The 15,472-nt window shown below is 37.8% G+C and overlaps 1 protein-coding gene across 12 annotated transcripts in view; it reads left to right on the forward strand.

The window, feature by feature from the left end:
- Positions 1 to 15,472, forward strand: part of PATJ (PATJ crumbs cell polarity complex component) — a 309,148-nt gene that overhangs the window by 40,325 nt on the left and 253,351 nt on the right. For all 12 annotated transcript variants that reach the window (XR_004974443.1, XM_036352893.1, XM_036352882.1 and 9 more), the window contains 5 exons: positions 1,733 to 1,824; positions 2,888 to 3,050; positions 6,280 to 6,426; positions 10,789 to 10,865; positions 13,160 to 13,216. Coding sequence is in view for 11 of the 12 variants with exons in the window: in XM_036352893.1 (XP_036208786.1) it covers positions 1,733 to 1,824; positions 2,888 to 3,050; positions 6,280 to 6,426; positions 10,789 to 10,865; positions 13,160 to 13,216 (536 nt within the window). In the remaining variant the exon portion in view is untranslated. The remainder of the gene's footprint in view (positions 1 to 1,732; positions 1,825 to 2,887; positions 3,051 to 6,279; positions 6,427 to 10,788; positions 10,866 to 13,159; positions 13,217 to 15,472) is intronic.

A 15,472-nucleotide genomic window follows, 5' to 3' on the forward strand; every position in this document is an offset into this window, starting at 1 on the left:
GCTTTTTCTAAGTGCCACCTTTTTTAGGTTCAGAATTTAAATGAGTTTCAAAAGAGCTAAGTGTCGCTTGTATAATAATGTTGCAAAAAAAACTATGTCAGTAGTTCTCACTATGCTGTCTGATTAGAGAAATCATGGCTTGGTTCCTAAACTTTTGGCTTATGAACCTTTATTTTCTGCAAAGTTTTGGTAATCTTCACTGTAAGAATTACTCTATATCTTCTAGTAACACGAAAATTCAGAGTTATGAAATGTTCTAGTTTTTAAAAAAATAGCAAGATTAGAAAGTAAATTTTTCTGAAGTTATTATTTTATATACTTATAGCAGGTGGAAATATTAGAAGTGCTAATGTATTCAAAGTCCTGAATGAAATTCATGTCACTATATATGCACTATATATGCAGAGTAAAATGAAAGTAACAGATAGGGAACTGATAAAAATTAATGTTTATGTTACTGAATAAAGAAAAGATCATTTGACTTCTTTACCCTCAAAATGTTTTTGGGATTGGAGGCGATGGGCAGTGGTAAATCCAAAAACTAGAACATTTAAAAACTCAATGTAGTTTTTCAAAATAATTCTCTTTATTCCATTCATTGGAAATTTTGAGCAATTACTTTGCTTAGTTCTGGAGGAGGTAGAATAATGAACATAAGACTTGTCAGGGAGACAAACATGTAAATAACTCAATTATTCAATGATAGGTGAAATACAAGTTTTAATAGAGATGCAAGCAAACTATCATGGTGGATAAAAGAGTCAATTGGGCAGAAGGCAATGGAGAATTTACAAAGAAAGGCTTTTGTGCTAAACATGGAAAAGAAGAAGGACTTGAAACAAGGGGTGAGGTTGACAAGAAGAAAAAAATGAAACAAGAAAAGGTCTAAAATCAAGAAAATATTTCGTGTTTTGGTGGAAGATCAAGAGTCTTGTGTGTCTGAAGTTTTGTCTTGTTGGAAGGATGAAGTAAAATAAAGTTTAAAAAAAGAAGCAGCTTGGGGCAGATTGTGATTCTGTGAAATTTACTTTTGTTATGTAGGTGATAGAAATCCATTGTGCTTATTTTTGTTCTGCAGACAATATTTTAAATTCATTTGATATAAAAAAATAAAAATATAAAATCATCCAGAGCTATGGGTTTTCTTTTTCCAATTTCCCTTCAAGTCCTTGCCTGGAGGCATGCATATTTTTTGCATAGCTGTAATTTTTATATAGCCATATTTCCTGGTTAAATATTTTATTTTATAATATGAGGATTATTTCATGTTGCTGAGATTATTCTAGTTTTTGAAGACTGTGTGTGCCTCTCTTTTTTTTGTGTTTGGGGAAGCTAACATGAACAGTGAACTATGTATAGTGAGGAAAACCTGTTAGGAGAATCTTGTCATAGTACAGGTGAAAAGTGTTGAAGGCCATGCCAAGTCCATTGAGAAGGGTGACAGACCAAGAGAAGAGGGCTCTTTGAATTCCAGCTTATATTGGAGTGCATTTCCTCAAGTTTCCATTACTATTATTTTTCCAGAAATAGTCATCAGTCAAACCATTTCAAATTCAGCTCACTTGTGAAGGTGACAGTTTGAAATAATCCATCAGTTTCTCTGCTGGTGTTCAAAATAGTATTTATCAAGCCTTCTGTCAGCCCTTTAGCTAATTAACCTCTTGATATGAATCTTGCAATCAAGGTCTAATTAGAGCTTTCTCCCTTTTTCCATATGTTTTGTGCACCTTAGGGGAAGCTTCCGGGATTTATGTGAAAAGTGTAATACCTGGCAGCGCTGCGTACCACAATGGACAAATTCAAGTGAATGACAAAATAATTGCTGTAAGTAACTGCACTCTGTTTAGAATTGAATCAAGTTGGGGAGAAAAGTTATCTTTATTATAATATGTATGAGAGGGGAATGGCTTAATATCGTTTCATAATACTTTAAAAAACTAAATTTGTTAGTACAGTAAAATCTCATTAATTTGGACTCTTATGGGTCCTAAACTTGATTTTTCTTTTTTAAATGTCTGTGAAGAGTCACTTTATATTGGTAAGAAAAATATAATATATACAGATATATATTTAACTAGAGGGCCAATGCACAAAGTTCATGTAAGAATAGGCCTTCCTTCCCCTGACTGCTGGCACTGGTTTCCCTCCGGCACCCAGGACCCGGGCCTTCACTCTGGCCGCGCCTCCTGCCTTTGTTCTGGGCTGGCCGCTGCCATCTTTGTTGTGTTAATTTGCATATTCCCTCCTTATTGGCTGTGGGTGCTGCCATATTTGTTGTGAAGTGATGATCAATTTGCATATTCCATCTTTATTAGATAGGATAATAGATTCAGCATTTTTACATGCAGTCTCAGACAACCATGGGAAGTAGAAATTATGCCCGTTTTATAGAGGAAAGAAGTTAAAGTTCAGAGTATGTATGTTAACAATACATTGTTGGGGTTGGCATTCCAACATAAGGCTCTCAATTTCAAATCCTGTGCTTTAACCATCCCATTATAGCAGTTCTGACAAGCATCAGATTTTCATAGTTTCATAAAACAAAACAAAAGTTCATAGCTGGTTATATATTTGCAGGTAGAGATCTGCTACCTAATTCACCTGAATATTTTTATGGCACTTGGAATTTTGAATAGCATCAGAAAATGAGACCCTTTACCTCTTAGGCTTAAGTTAAAATGTGTGATTTTAGGACTACAAGTTTGGATTTGTTGTCTTGTCTCTCAGGAAGTTTGTCAACGTATTTACTAATTTTGCATCCTTATTCAAATACTTTCTTAGGTCTAATAACTAATTATTTTGGGAATAAAATGAATTGCTTAATTTGATTCTACCTTGCCAGAATTTAAAATAGTAGCTAACTTGAAACCTGTTTAATGTCTTTTAGGTCGATGGTGTGAATATTCAGGGTTTTGCCAACCAGGATGTTGTTGAAGTATTACGTAACGCGGGGCAAGTGGTACACCTAACGCTGGTTCGAAGGAAGACATCCTCACCAGCTTCGCCACTTGTTGAACAGCCTCCACAGGTTGAACAGCCTTCAGACACAGGTAAAGGATTCCACTGTCCCTCTCCCCACTTTGTAGCATGGATTAGAAGAACAGCTCACTGATGGAAGTTGCTCTGTGAGTCTGGGAAGGAAAAACGGCCCACCTTGTGTAATGCAGTGATGGAGAAATGAATCAGCTCATCTGTCTGTGCACCGAATAGCTTCCTTCGCCTAATATAATGTGCCAGGCCAAATGTTAGAACATGAAGCCCGACTCCCATTAAGCTCTGAGAGTTTTTCTAAAAGGAGATGGAAATCATTTTCCCTAAAAACTCCCAAATTTCATTCATTACTTACATTTGAATAATAAACCTTTGGCACCTTTTGTTCAGGAGCTCTCGTTTGTCTAGTGCTTTGACATTTTGCAAACCTCAGATTTCATTTACTTCCAGTGATATATTTGATTCTAATCTCTCTCGATTTACCTTTTGAAATATAGCAAGAGAAAATAAAACCTGAATTTCTCTCAAGAACATTTTTATGTGTATAAAAATATTTATTTTTTTAGATTATATCAATAGTAAACGTTCCTTAGGAAACAAAAACATGATTGTAGGCATGTCAATTTTTAATTATCAACTTATAAACATATAGATCAACAAAATTCAATAATCACAGGGACACATATTCAACTTAATATGAATGACTAGATATAGAACTAGAGAGAAAGGAATAATTCTATTAGAATTTATCAGGAGATGAATACAGTTGTTTTTTTTCCCTTCCTCTGAAGATATAATAAGCCTGGAAGCCTTTGCTTTCAACTGCTATTGATTTATATTAAATTGGAACTTTTTAAGTTTATGCAATAGTGGAAATTTTGCTGCTGAAAGACAGATGCCCTGTCAACTGCATTGTATGTATGAAATTTAAAGTTGCTCAAATAGTACAAATTGTACAAATGCTATATTGACCTTAAAAGGTTTACATAAATATCTATATCAATATAATGGTTTTAATAGCTCTGATCTAGCCCTTGGCTTCAGTCCGCTGTATCAAATAAAGTATGTCATCTGGGAATTAGCAATTCTCTTTTTTTAAAATATATTTTTATTGATTTCAGAGAGAAAGGGAGAGGGAGAGATAGAAACATCAATGATAAGAGAGAATCATCAATCGGCTGCCTCCTGTACACCCCCCACTGGGGATTGAGCCTGCAACCTGGGCATGTGCCCTTGACTGGAATCGAACCTGGGACCCTTCAGTCCGCAGGCAGACACTCTATCCACTGAGCCAAATCAGCAAGGGCAAATTAGCAATTCTTTATTGGGCATGCCTACATTTTAAATTTGTATTGGGATAAGTTTTGGCTCTAAATCTGCACATCTTCTGCCATGGTTTGGGTGTCCTTACTGTGTGTTTCACTAGCACCCTTTGAAGAGCACTCTGTTTACAATTTATCACACTCCATTGTAATCACTTGTTTTTGTGTGGCCACTGTGTAAGGTAGGGGAGTGGTTATACCCTTGCCCTCTGGCCCATGTAACAAAGCTTGGTATACCTTCCACACAGCATTTAAGTCTGTTTTACTGAAATAAACTGTACAGATTCTAGCTCTTGCACAATAGCTCCCTCTGGCATTCTAAATCTTTACTTTTTCTCCTGTAAATCCTACTTTTTGTATACCTTATATAGAGGTGGGCAAAAATAGGTCTACAGTTGTGAGTATGCAAAACAGTTTATTCTTATTTTATTATTTATTAATTATTGTATTATTTATCTTTTTCTTCTTCTTCTTGTTATTATTTCATATCCTTATGACTTACTAGAGGCCCGGTGCATGCAATTTGTGCACAGGTGTGGTCCCTAGGCCTGGCTGGTGATTGAAGCACGAGGGTCTGGGGTGGAAGGGCAGGTCCCAGCTGACCTCTGGGCCCTGGGCAGTATCTGGGCCCCTGGGCACCCATGCGCCCCCCCTCCACCTGAGTCATCATGCCTCACCACCACCACTGGTTGCCATCTTCGGGGCAATCGGCAGGGCGATCGGGCCCTGCTCACACCTGCCTTGGCCTGGCACCGCTCGCTCACCTGCTCCACCATCCTGCTGTGGTCCTGCTCTCATCAGGGCCCATCAGGGCCAGCAGTGCCTCCACTGCTGCCTGCTGCCAGCATCATGTTGCTGACCCCCACCATGTTCCACGCCGCCCCCTGGTGGTCAGCACACGTCATAGCGAGCGGTCAAACTCCTGTTCAAGGGGACAATTTGCAAATTTGCATATTGGACTTTTATTGTATAGGATCTTTGAGATAATGATGGCTGCTAATTTAACCTATTTTTGCCCACTCCTGCGTAGTTGTTTGTGTATCTATTTGTATATGTTTTGTAGCACACAATCACATCATCATACTGCTTTTTACTATAAACTCTGGTGTGTAACCATTCTCTCCAGTGACACTAGTAGCTGCTGGCTGGCATTCCTTTTGCTAGCCTGGCTGTGCATTTAGTTTTTACCAATGGATTTATGATTTTTAAAAATCCTATGTGTAGTTTAAAACCTCATGTGAAGATCATAGGAACTTTTAGCTGGTTGTCTTTTTTAACCATTATAAAAATTGCAAACATAGAAAAACTGAAAAATAATATATGAATATCCACTATTTAGATTCAGCAGCTATCATTTTGCCATATTTGCTTCATCTATGCATGTTTTTTCCCTGAGCCATTTCAGAATGAGTCATAGACATTATGACACTTTAGCCCTACACACTTCAGACTATAGCTTTACAATGAAGGATATTTTTTAGGTAAACATAATGTCATTTTCACGCCAAAGAAAATTTATAGTAATTCCCTAACACCAGATACCCAACACATACTTAAATTTTCCCAATTGTCCCTAAATATATTGTAGCTTCTGTTGTTTCTCCCACCAAACAAATCCCATGAAATCATGAACGGATAATGCATTGCACTTATTGCATGTGTTACGTTTCTTTGGTTTCTTAACCAAGAAGAATCCCCCACCCGTACTCCTGCTTTGTCATTGACTTTACCTTAGTTTTCTCTTCTCACTGCCTACTTCCTTATTCTTTTCAATACTACCAACATATTTATTTTTTAAGGAATTGATTGGTTATCACACATGAAATTTTAAATAAAGGAGTCATATTTATTAAGTTACCTGAGATGTTTGTAATGAGGTTGTGAAACAGTAGAACAGGAGGGGCAAAAGCTCACTTAAATATGGCCTTTAGCTGTTAGTGATTCAAGTGTACAATTCTTGTTTTAGGAACTGTTGTAGAACCATCAAAACCACCAGCCCTCTCTCTAGCTGGAGCAGTGGACACAGAAACTAATTTGGATGTTGAAGATGAGGAAACTGAAGAAAGAATGGATAATCTAAAAAATGACAACATACAAGCCTTAGAAAAACTGGGTAGGCACAAAGCATTCAATTCAAAGCAGTTTGACTTTCTCATTTGTTAACCTTTTTCTCTCTTTTGAGTTAATATAATGTGAGGAGTTTTAGAGGCATTTTGGTTCTATTAAAAAGAGTATTTTTAATATCAACAACAACACTTGTGGCAGTTGGGAACCAAGCATATTGTTGTTTATTCTTTGTTTATATTAATTTTGAATGCATTATTATTAGTATATGATGAATATTTTTAATCTTGTCAGAATTTTAAATTGCTGCATATTTTAGCTTGTATATTAGTGATATAGATATACCAGAGGCCTAGTGCACGAATTCATGCATGGGTGGGGTCCTTCTGGGTGGCCTGTGGGGATCGGGTGAAAACCCGCAGTCCAACGCCGCCTGCAGCTCTTACCTGCCACTCCCGCTCAGCCCAGCCCCACTGCCCCTGCTGTGGGCTCGTGCCCAATCAGTCCTGATTGGGAGAGGCTTATGCCACCACAGCAGCACTTGCCAGCCATGAACCCTGCATCTGGTGCCCTCCCAAGGGGAGTGGCCTGTGGGATTGGGCCGAAACTGGCTCTCTGACATCCCCTGAGGGGTCCCAGATTGCGAGAGGGTGCAGGCCAGGCTGAGGGACCCACCAGTGCACGATCAGGGCCGGAGTGGGACTGTGGGAGGGCTCCAGGGCATGTCTGTCCCTGTCTCGCCCAGTCCTGATCGGCCAGACCCCAGCAGCAAGCTAACCCACTGGTTGGAGTGTCTGCCCCCTAGTCGTCAGTGCACGTCATAGCGACTGGTTGACCGGTCGACTGTCTGCCCTCTGGTGGTCAGTGCACATCATAGCAAGCGGTTGAGCCGCCTTGGCATGTCATTAGCATATTACGCTTTGATTGGTTGAACAGTTGACCGGTCACCAGATGACCGGACACTTAGCATATTAGGCTTTTATTATATAGGATAGCTATCTGTATACATATAGAAGTACTTCCTTTTCACCATAAAAATTAATAATGTATACATTTTTTTATGTTTCATCAAATTGCCAGGTAGCTAAATATTTGTCTTTTACTTTTCTTTTTAACTGATAGGCAACTTTGTTCCTTTACTTTGCACTTTGATCCCTCAGCTGCTAGAGCTGACTCTGTTCTGCAAGCATATTGAGTAACCGTCCCACACAGCCTCCTACACAAAGTGCTCAGCAAGACCTTGTCAGTTGAATGAAATGGAATACTTAAACCACACATGTTCCAGAGAAATTTTGGCTTTTGATTTTGATTGTCTTCTCTCAGGAAAGAGTGGCCTGAAGGAAGGAGTAATCCCTCATTCAGGTTAAAATTTTTCCTATGATTTGGAAATTCACCTTGTTGGGGTGTTTTGGTTTTTTTTGGTAATCCTCACCTGAGGATATTTTTCCATTTATTTTTTTTATTTTTATTTTTAGAGAGAGAGCAGAAGGGAGGGGGAGAGACACAGAGAGAGAGAATCATCGATGTGAGAGAGGCACATGGATTGGTTGCCTCCTGCATGCACTCCAACATGCCCTTGACCAGAATCAAACCTGGGCCGACGCTCTGTCCACTGAGTCAAACCAGCTAGGGCTCATCTTGTTCTTTTTGAACCAAGTAAATTGTAGTTAGTCTTTGCTGTTTAAATTCAAGTGAACCCAGATAGGTTTTTCAGTGGAAATCAAATACATTCTGAAGTTAGAAATACTTTTAGAAGTATTTTATTTTCTCTTTTTGGATCCATCTTAGTACATTTTTCTTCATGGGTATATAGAACTTCAAATGAGAGTAAGACCAAAATATTCCAACAGCTATAAAGTTATGAGCCTTCTTTTTTTTTTTGCTGCAGAGGTGAAACATTTTTTCCTTTTTCCCTTTTAGTTTGTTTAGCTGGATAAATAATTAAATGACATAAGACAGGTTAGCGGAGAAAATTTCAGATGGTGGAGCCCCATAAAAATGGGGGACCCAAGAGCAAAGTGAGGCGTATATGCCATTCTGAGCTAAGGAATGGGATAGGAACCTGAGCTTCAAAGTGGGGAAGGGGGGTGGGGGTGGGAGGATAATTCACAGGACCTCAAGAAGGGCAGATGTTTGGTAAATTAGAAGTTTGCCCTGCCATGCAGGTAGGTCTTTCAGATTAAAAAAAAAGTTGTCTATGGTAATAGCTCTTCTGGGCTAGACTCCCTATGTAAATTCGTTTAGGTAGTTAAGGGAGAGGTCAAACTTCTTTCCTGAGTATGTTGAGTTTTTATTACCTTCAGCTCAAAGTAATCTACATGTCAAAATGGCATATTTTGGGGTGGTATATTCTGTTCCCCTTTACTGCCATTGAAATAATAATTTCTGATCATTGTACTATTTATTTTTTTGATCATTTTGTGTAGCCTAGGATTTATTGAGCTGCTGAAAAGAAATTGACCTCTTTCCTCTGGTACTTAGATTTTGTGTTGTTTTAAATCTCATGACTGTGCTTTCATTGTATTATTGAAATGTAAAGTATTATCAAAAGAATTGAAGGGGATCTTGGCCGGTTTGGCTCAATGGATAGAGCATCAGCCTGTAGACTGAATGATCCTGGGTTTGATTCCAGTCAAGGGCATATGCCCGGATTGCAGGCTTGATCCCCAGTAGGGGGCATTCAGGAGGCAACTGATCAATGATTCTCTCTCATCATTGATGTTTCGATCTCTCTCCCTCTCCCTTCCTCTCTGAATTCAGTAAAAATATATTCTTAAAAAAGAATTGAAGGGGAAATGGCAACATTATTTTATACATGTATATGAAATATCATCTTTAAATATCATGTTTTTAAGCTTACAATTCAACCAAGGCATTGCAAATTTTATTCAAATTAGTTTACCAAATAAGAAACTGTTGTCTGGAAGATTTTTTTTTTAAAAAAATATATGTTTTTATTGATTTTGGAGGGAGAGGATAGGAGAGGGAGAGAAAGATAGAAACATCAATGGGCTGCCTCCTGCACGACCCCCACTGGGGCATGTGCCCTGACCAGAAATTGAACCAGCAATCGCCTGGTGTATGGAATGTTGATTAACCAACTGAGCCACACTGGCTGGCTGGAAGAAGTTTAATGGGCAGGATGGTAGAACTCTTAATGTAATTTCTTATAGAAATGTTAACAAGAAGTAGGCACAAAGGTGCAGAGCCCACAAGAATGATGTTTGGTTTTTAATAGGATCTTTGGTTAGTTATCCCTGAAATGTAAACTAACATATAGTTAGTTCATGGATATTCTTTTATAAATTTAGTAATTTAAATTTTTCAGTGTTCATTAATCTTCGTCTTTGATTTTTGAGGTTAGTCTGTTTTAGTTAAGTTTTATGTAATTATGTTTTATGTAATTAAGCGTTGTATGCATCCAAGATGAGCTGTCCATGCTGAAGACTGAAAGAGCTGATGTTGCAAGTTTTGTTTGATTTTAGATAAATAGTTATGTCAGTTGTGATAAGTGTTCTGTGACTTGTCTAATCTTGTGACAAAATTGAGAGTTTTCCTTCAACTTAAAGAAAAAAGGTGGGGTTTTGTTTATTATATGCTACTACTATAAATATAATCTGAAATTATGGTTTTAGTACTTTGACTTTTGACTAGTAGGCATTATTCAGAGTACAAACGGTATGGTAGGCTGCAGGCTAAGCTGATGTGGAAGACAGGCAGGACACTTAAAGTCTGTCTTAGCTCTTTAACATTGTCTTACCTGTGTAGAAAAGGCAATATTAATGTCAGGTAAGAAAATCTTAAAGATACAACGAAACCACAAAGACCAAAGTAAAAGCAAAGTTTCTATTACTGTATATTAAATCTCATGGACTCAGTGGTTGAATTAAAACCAGACATGCCTTTATATCCACCTAAGAGAAAAGTCTGAATGGATTGTGTTGATATGCCTACTTGATAGGAAAGATAGCTTGATGCGTTTTTACTTTTCCTATGGGTGAGTGGAAGGTACTGCTTTGAAATAATTAATGTTTAAATTAAATCCTTGTTTGTCCTGACATATTATATAAAGCAAAAACAGATGCATTTGACTTATAAGCTATAGGATGTTTACTTATAAGCTGTATGTAATTCAAATTTCATTTATACCTCATCACTTCTTCCCTTTACAGTATTCCTTAACAGCAAAAGCCCCTTCATAATTTGGTCATGCCGGTCTTTACATTTTACATTAGTCTTATAGGGTACTTCTGATTTACGTTACCTAGTAGGTCTAAGTTAATGCATTTTCATTTTACTTATTTCCATTTTATTTACGGAAACTGCTATTATTGAAGAATTAAGTAGCGTGCTTGGCTCACAGTAGCTTTAACATCTTTAACATCCTTTTTTAAATTTTTTTTTAACCCAGAAAGAGCCCCTGACTTTTCAGAAAATGAGCTGAAATCGAGATGGGAAAACATACTGGGCCCCGATTATGAAGTAATGGTATGTTAAAATCTTCAAATAAAAAACACTCATGTCTCATTTCATGTCAAGCCCTTCCCATTACAATTTAAAGGAATGGGATAGTCAAAGAGTAGCCAGCCTGTCCTTATTATTTCCTCCTGCCTTTCTTTCCTATTAAATCAATCAATTGATTTTTATTTATTTATTTATTTATTTTAGCATTTTAAGCTATAAGAACACGTAAGGACTGCACACAAGTTTCAGTTACAATTAGCAGACCCTCAGTTCATGCTGAAACCATTTAGGTCGACAATAGGCAGAAAAATGTTAGGAGAGAGAGGACTTGCCTTTAAATTTATAACCTGTCTCAGCTGCTTAAAAATTGCTGGCATTTTTATGATTGCTTTTATGATCTGTTTGTTTTATTGTACACTGAAAGGGATGTGGATATTAGCCCTATGTTTCACAAAGAATCTTACAGTTTTATGAGAAAAATGAAAGAATGATTATCCAATGTATTTGGGAGAACAGGAAGTAATTTAGGTTAGGTATAAGTTTATAGTGCCAGTGGTCCATTAGACTTCCTTTCACCTGTTATTAGATTCATTGAGTAAGGGATTGATTCCATTTCCCCATATGAATCCACATGAAAGCAGAAATCTGTGCTTAAAAAGTCTCTACCGTGTTCACTAAACGCGTTCGTAATAAAATATTCTATTCAATTTCTATTGTCATTAACATTTTCTTACATATGTTTATCATTAGTAGTACTTGTTGGCTGGTTGGAGATTTTTCATTTCTCTTCTCCGTTCAGAATATGCAGCCACTATTGTCAGAAATTTTCCGGTGTCATTAAGATGAGTCAAAACAGTTCATACATTCTCTTCTTGCTAATTTTATACTTGCATATCAGTCCTCAGAGACTACTTGCTTCTTTACTTCATAGATTTTGAATGCTATTTTGTCATTAGGCTATCACCTAGGAAATGACTGGGCTATCATCCTTTATGGTTTGATATCCAAAGTAATATGGTGTATCAGTATTTATAAATGGCCCATTTTGTGATGAGCTCCTTTTTGTTAAAAGGTTATCCTCCTTACAACTACCCTTCTGGATATCATTTATCACATGGAGAGGTTACAACAGAGGGGCTAGAAAGAGGGGACAGAATTTGAGGTTGGAAATTTAAAGTGACAGCTTATTCATTAAGAGTTGTAGCTTGTTTTGAAGAATGAAGAGCAGAAAGAAGTCAGGCAAGATGAATGAAGGCATGCATACATGTACTCCAGTGTTTTTCATATTATTTTCTTCCAGCATCTACTTATCTGCAGTACTTTTAAAAGCTTTAGTTGGATCGTTAACTTATCTCCTCCCTCCAGATGCATCATATTTTATTAACAACTTACAGATGCAAATCATCAGTAAAGTATTTTGCTTGTAAGCCATTCATTTCTGTGGGTGTCCACCATTGGAGCTTTGAACAATAGTTTTAGGCCAGGATTAAAAGCTTTAGGTATTCCATGAGCCTCCCACCAGTCCAGGTCTTCCTTTTTGTGTCCTTGCCAGCCATTTCTCCTAGGGAGATGGTTTGAACTTGCTGGGGAAAGTCAGACACATTAGTTTTTCCACACTTGTCTGACTTCACTGACCTTGCAAACTTGGTTTTAAGGCCAGAATTTAAAACTAAACCTGACCAGACTCTTGATTTTGTCAAAAGAATGAATTTTTTTTATAGCCAACATATATTTGGGTCTTGTTATTATTATTTTTTAAAAAATATATTTAACTGATATTTTACAGAGAGGAAGGGAGAGGGATAAAGAGTTAGAAATATCAATGAAAAAGAAACACCGATCAGCTGTCTCCCGCACACCTTGTACTGGGGATGTGCCCACAACCGAGGTACATGCCCTTGACCAGAATTGAACCTAGTACCCTTCAGTCCGCAGACCAACGCTCTATCCACCGAGCCAAACCAGTTAGGGCAAGAATGAAATTTTTATGGAGTCAATATAATGGAGGATTATATTAAAATTTTAGGGATCGTGGATTTTAAAAAAATAGAGTATGTATTTGCCCATCATCTTTCGGTTCAACTTTTGAATAACTTAGGGGAAAAGAGAACAACAGAAAAGCAAATATTCTCTGAAATTTACATTATGTGTTACACTTACGGAGTTCAGAAATATAGGAAAGAGATTAGAATGCAGATCAGGTGCATTCTCTCACATGGAACATAGATTTTACAGATAGATGTTTTTTCCAGGAAACCTAGGAAGAAATAAAGTTATGCTTTTACAAATATTGAATATATTTTTTCTTGTAAATTTAGGTTGCTACTTTGGACACACAGATTGCAGATGATGCTGAGTTACAGAAATGTTCAAAGGTAAGCATTATTATTTTTTTTTTTTAAGTTACCAGTATTTTGTTGTTGGAAGAACTTTCTCTAAGTTCTTGTCGAAGAAACTAAAGTAGTGCTCTAACCTAAAGTTTCCAGAATTTAGTCTTAGACGTTTTCTGGAAATGTGGTAAGTTCTCACTTATGAAAGGTGATGGTGAGCTATGCTTGGGAAGCACGTGGGGTCCCTGCTACCACTTCCCAGAAACCAAAAATTCAGGTTTGACTGCTTTGCCCACCTTCAAGGTCGTACACAGAGTAACATTGTGCAAAGTGTGTATAAGCTTTTCAGATTTTATAAGAGGGCCTTTTTAAGGTTTTCTAAAAATCAAGACCACAAATATAGACTTTAAAAAACCCTTCAGGTCCAGATGTTTAAGGACAGAAAAGTGGTTTATCTTCTGAGTACAAGCAATGTTTTTTCTTGAACTTAAAAAAATTTTATAGTGAGAGCTTTATTTCTAATGGCGAAACGCCAGAAGGTAACTTTTACCGTTTTTAGTATCCTCTCACTACAAATTAATTTTATAGTTCCTGTTCTGGCTAATCAACAGCCAGGGAATTAAAACTTAGAGTAGCCACCTAGGTGGCTTTCTCGGACAAATGATGAGAAAGGTAAGTAAGTTTTCTTGTCAGAAAATTTCAAAAATTATACTGTAACCCCACATGGGGTATGCGAGCTGAGCCCCGCTTAAACTCTGCTGTCGTATGTGTGTGTGACAAGTTGATAAATTGGCTCCAATTCCTGGAGACCCTATGCAGGAGTCCTCAAACTACGGCCCGCGGGCCACATGCAAATACAAATATTGTATTTGTTCCCGTTTTTTTTTTTTTTACTTCAAAATAAGATATGTGCAGTGTGCATGGGAATTTGTTCATAGTTTTTTTTTAAAACTATAGTCCGGCCCTCCAGCAGTTTGAGGGACAGTGAACGGGCCCCCTGTTTAAAAAGTTTGAGGACCCCTGCATTGTGTGTGATGTGCTCCATGTCTTGCCCTTGGCAGCCCAGCTCAGTTCCTATAGACTCATGTCTCCAGCTTTTTCTTTTAAATATATTTCATTGATTTTTTTACAGAGAGGAAGAGAGAGGGATAGAGAGAAACATCAATGAGAGAAACATCGATCAGCTGCCTCCTGCACACCCCCTCCTGGGGATTGAGCCGGCAACCAAGGTACATGCCCTTGACCGGAATCAAACCTGGGACCCTTCAGTCCACAGGCTGACGCTCTATCCACTGAGCCAAACCAGTTAGGGACCTCCAGCTTCTTTTATGGAGCCAATTCATCTCATAGCTGGTCCTCCTCTTTTCCTGCTGTCTTCCCTTTCCCTAGCATTACTGCCTTTTCTAAAGAACCCTGCCTTCTTATGATGTGTCTGAGGTAGGACGGCTTCCGTTTTGTCAGTTTTGCCTCCAGCAGTGGGTTAGGCTTAATTCGCTCTAGGAGCCACTTGTTCATCTTTCTGGCTGTCCAGGGTATCTGTAGACTCTCTTCCAACACCAGATTTCAAATGAATCAATTATTTTCCTATCTGCCTTCTTCACTGTCCAACTTTCGCATCTGTACATAGTAATTGGGTACACCAGGGTGTGGATGATCTTAGCCTTGGTCTCTAAGGACACATCTTTCCTAATTCTTCCATGGCTGCCCTTCTGAGTTTCAGTTTTCTCTTGATTTCTTGGCTGCAGTCTTCATTTGAATTGATGATTGAACGAAGGCAAGCAAAATCTTGAACGATTTCAATGTCTTTCTTGTCTAGGTTAAAGTTGTGTATTTTTTCTGTGTTCACAATGTTCAGATGCAGTCCTGTTTTGGCACTTTCTGCTTTTACTCTCAGAAGTCATTTCAAATCATTGCTTATTCTTGCCAATAAGATGTTGTCAACTGCATATCTTAAGTTACTGATATTTCTTCCACCAATTTTCACTTCTTTCTCCGAGTCTAGCCCAGTTTTTTTTTTGTATGGTATGTTCTGTGTACAGATTATACAGATGGGAAGATAAAATGCATCCTATCTGACATCTTTGTCTACAGGAAACCATTCTGTCTCTCCATATTCTGTCCACAATACAGGTTACACCTCAAGACAATAAGTGCTTAGGCACGCCTATTTCTTTCAGAGCATCCCACCGCTTTTCAAGGTTGATGCAACTGAACGGTTTAATGTAGTCTGTTGAAACACAGACTAGCCGTCTTCTGAAATTCTTTGGAGCACTCTAGTATCCAGTAAATGCTTGCAATTCG

Source organism: Myotis myotis, unplaced genomic scaffold (genome assembly GCF_014108235.1).
Source record: "Myotis myotis isolate mMyoMyo1 unplaced genomic scaffold, mMyoMyo1.p scaffold_m19_p_2, whole genome shotgun sequence".
Taxonomy (NCBI): Eukaryota; Metazoa; Chordata; class Mammalia; order Chiroptera; family Vespertilionidae; genus Myotis; species Myotis myotis.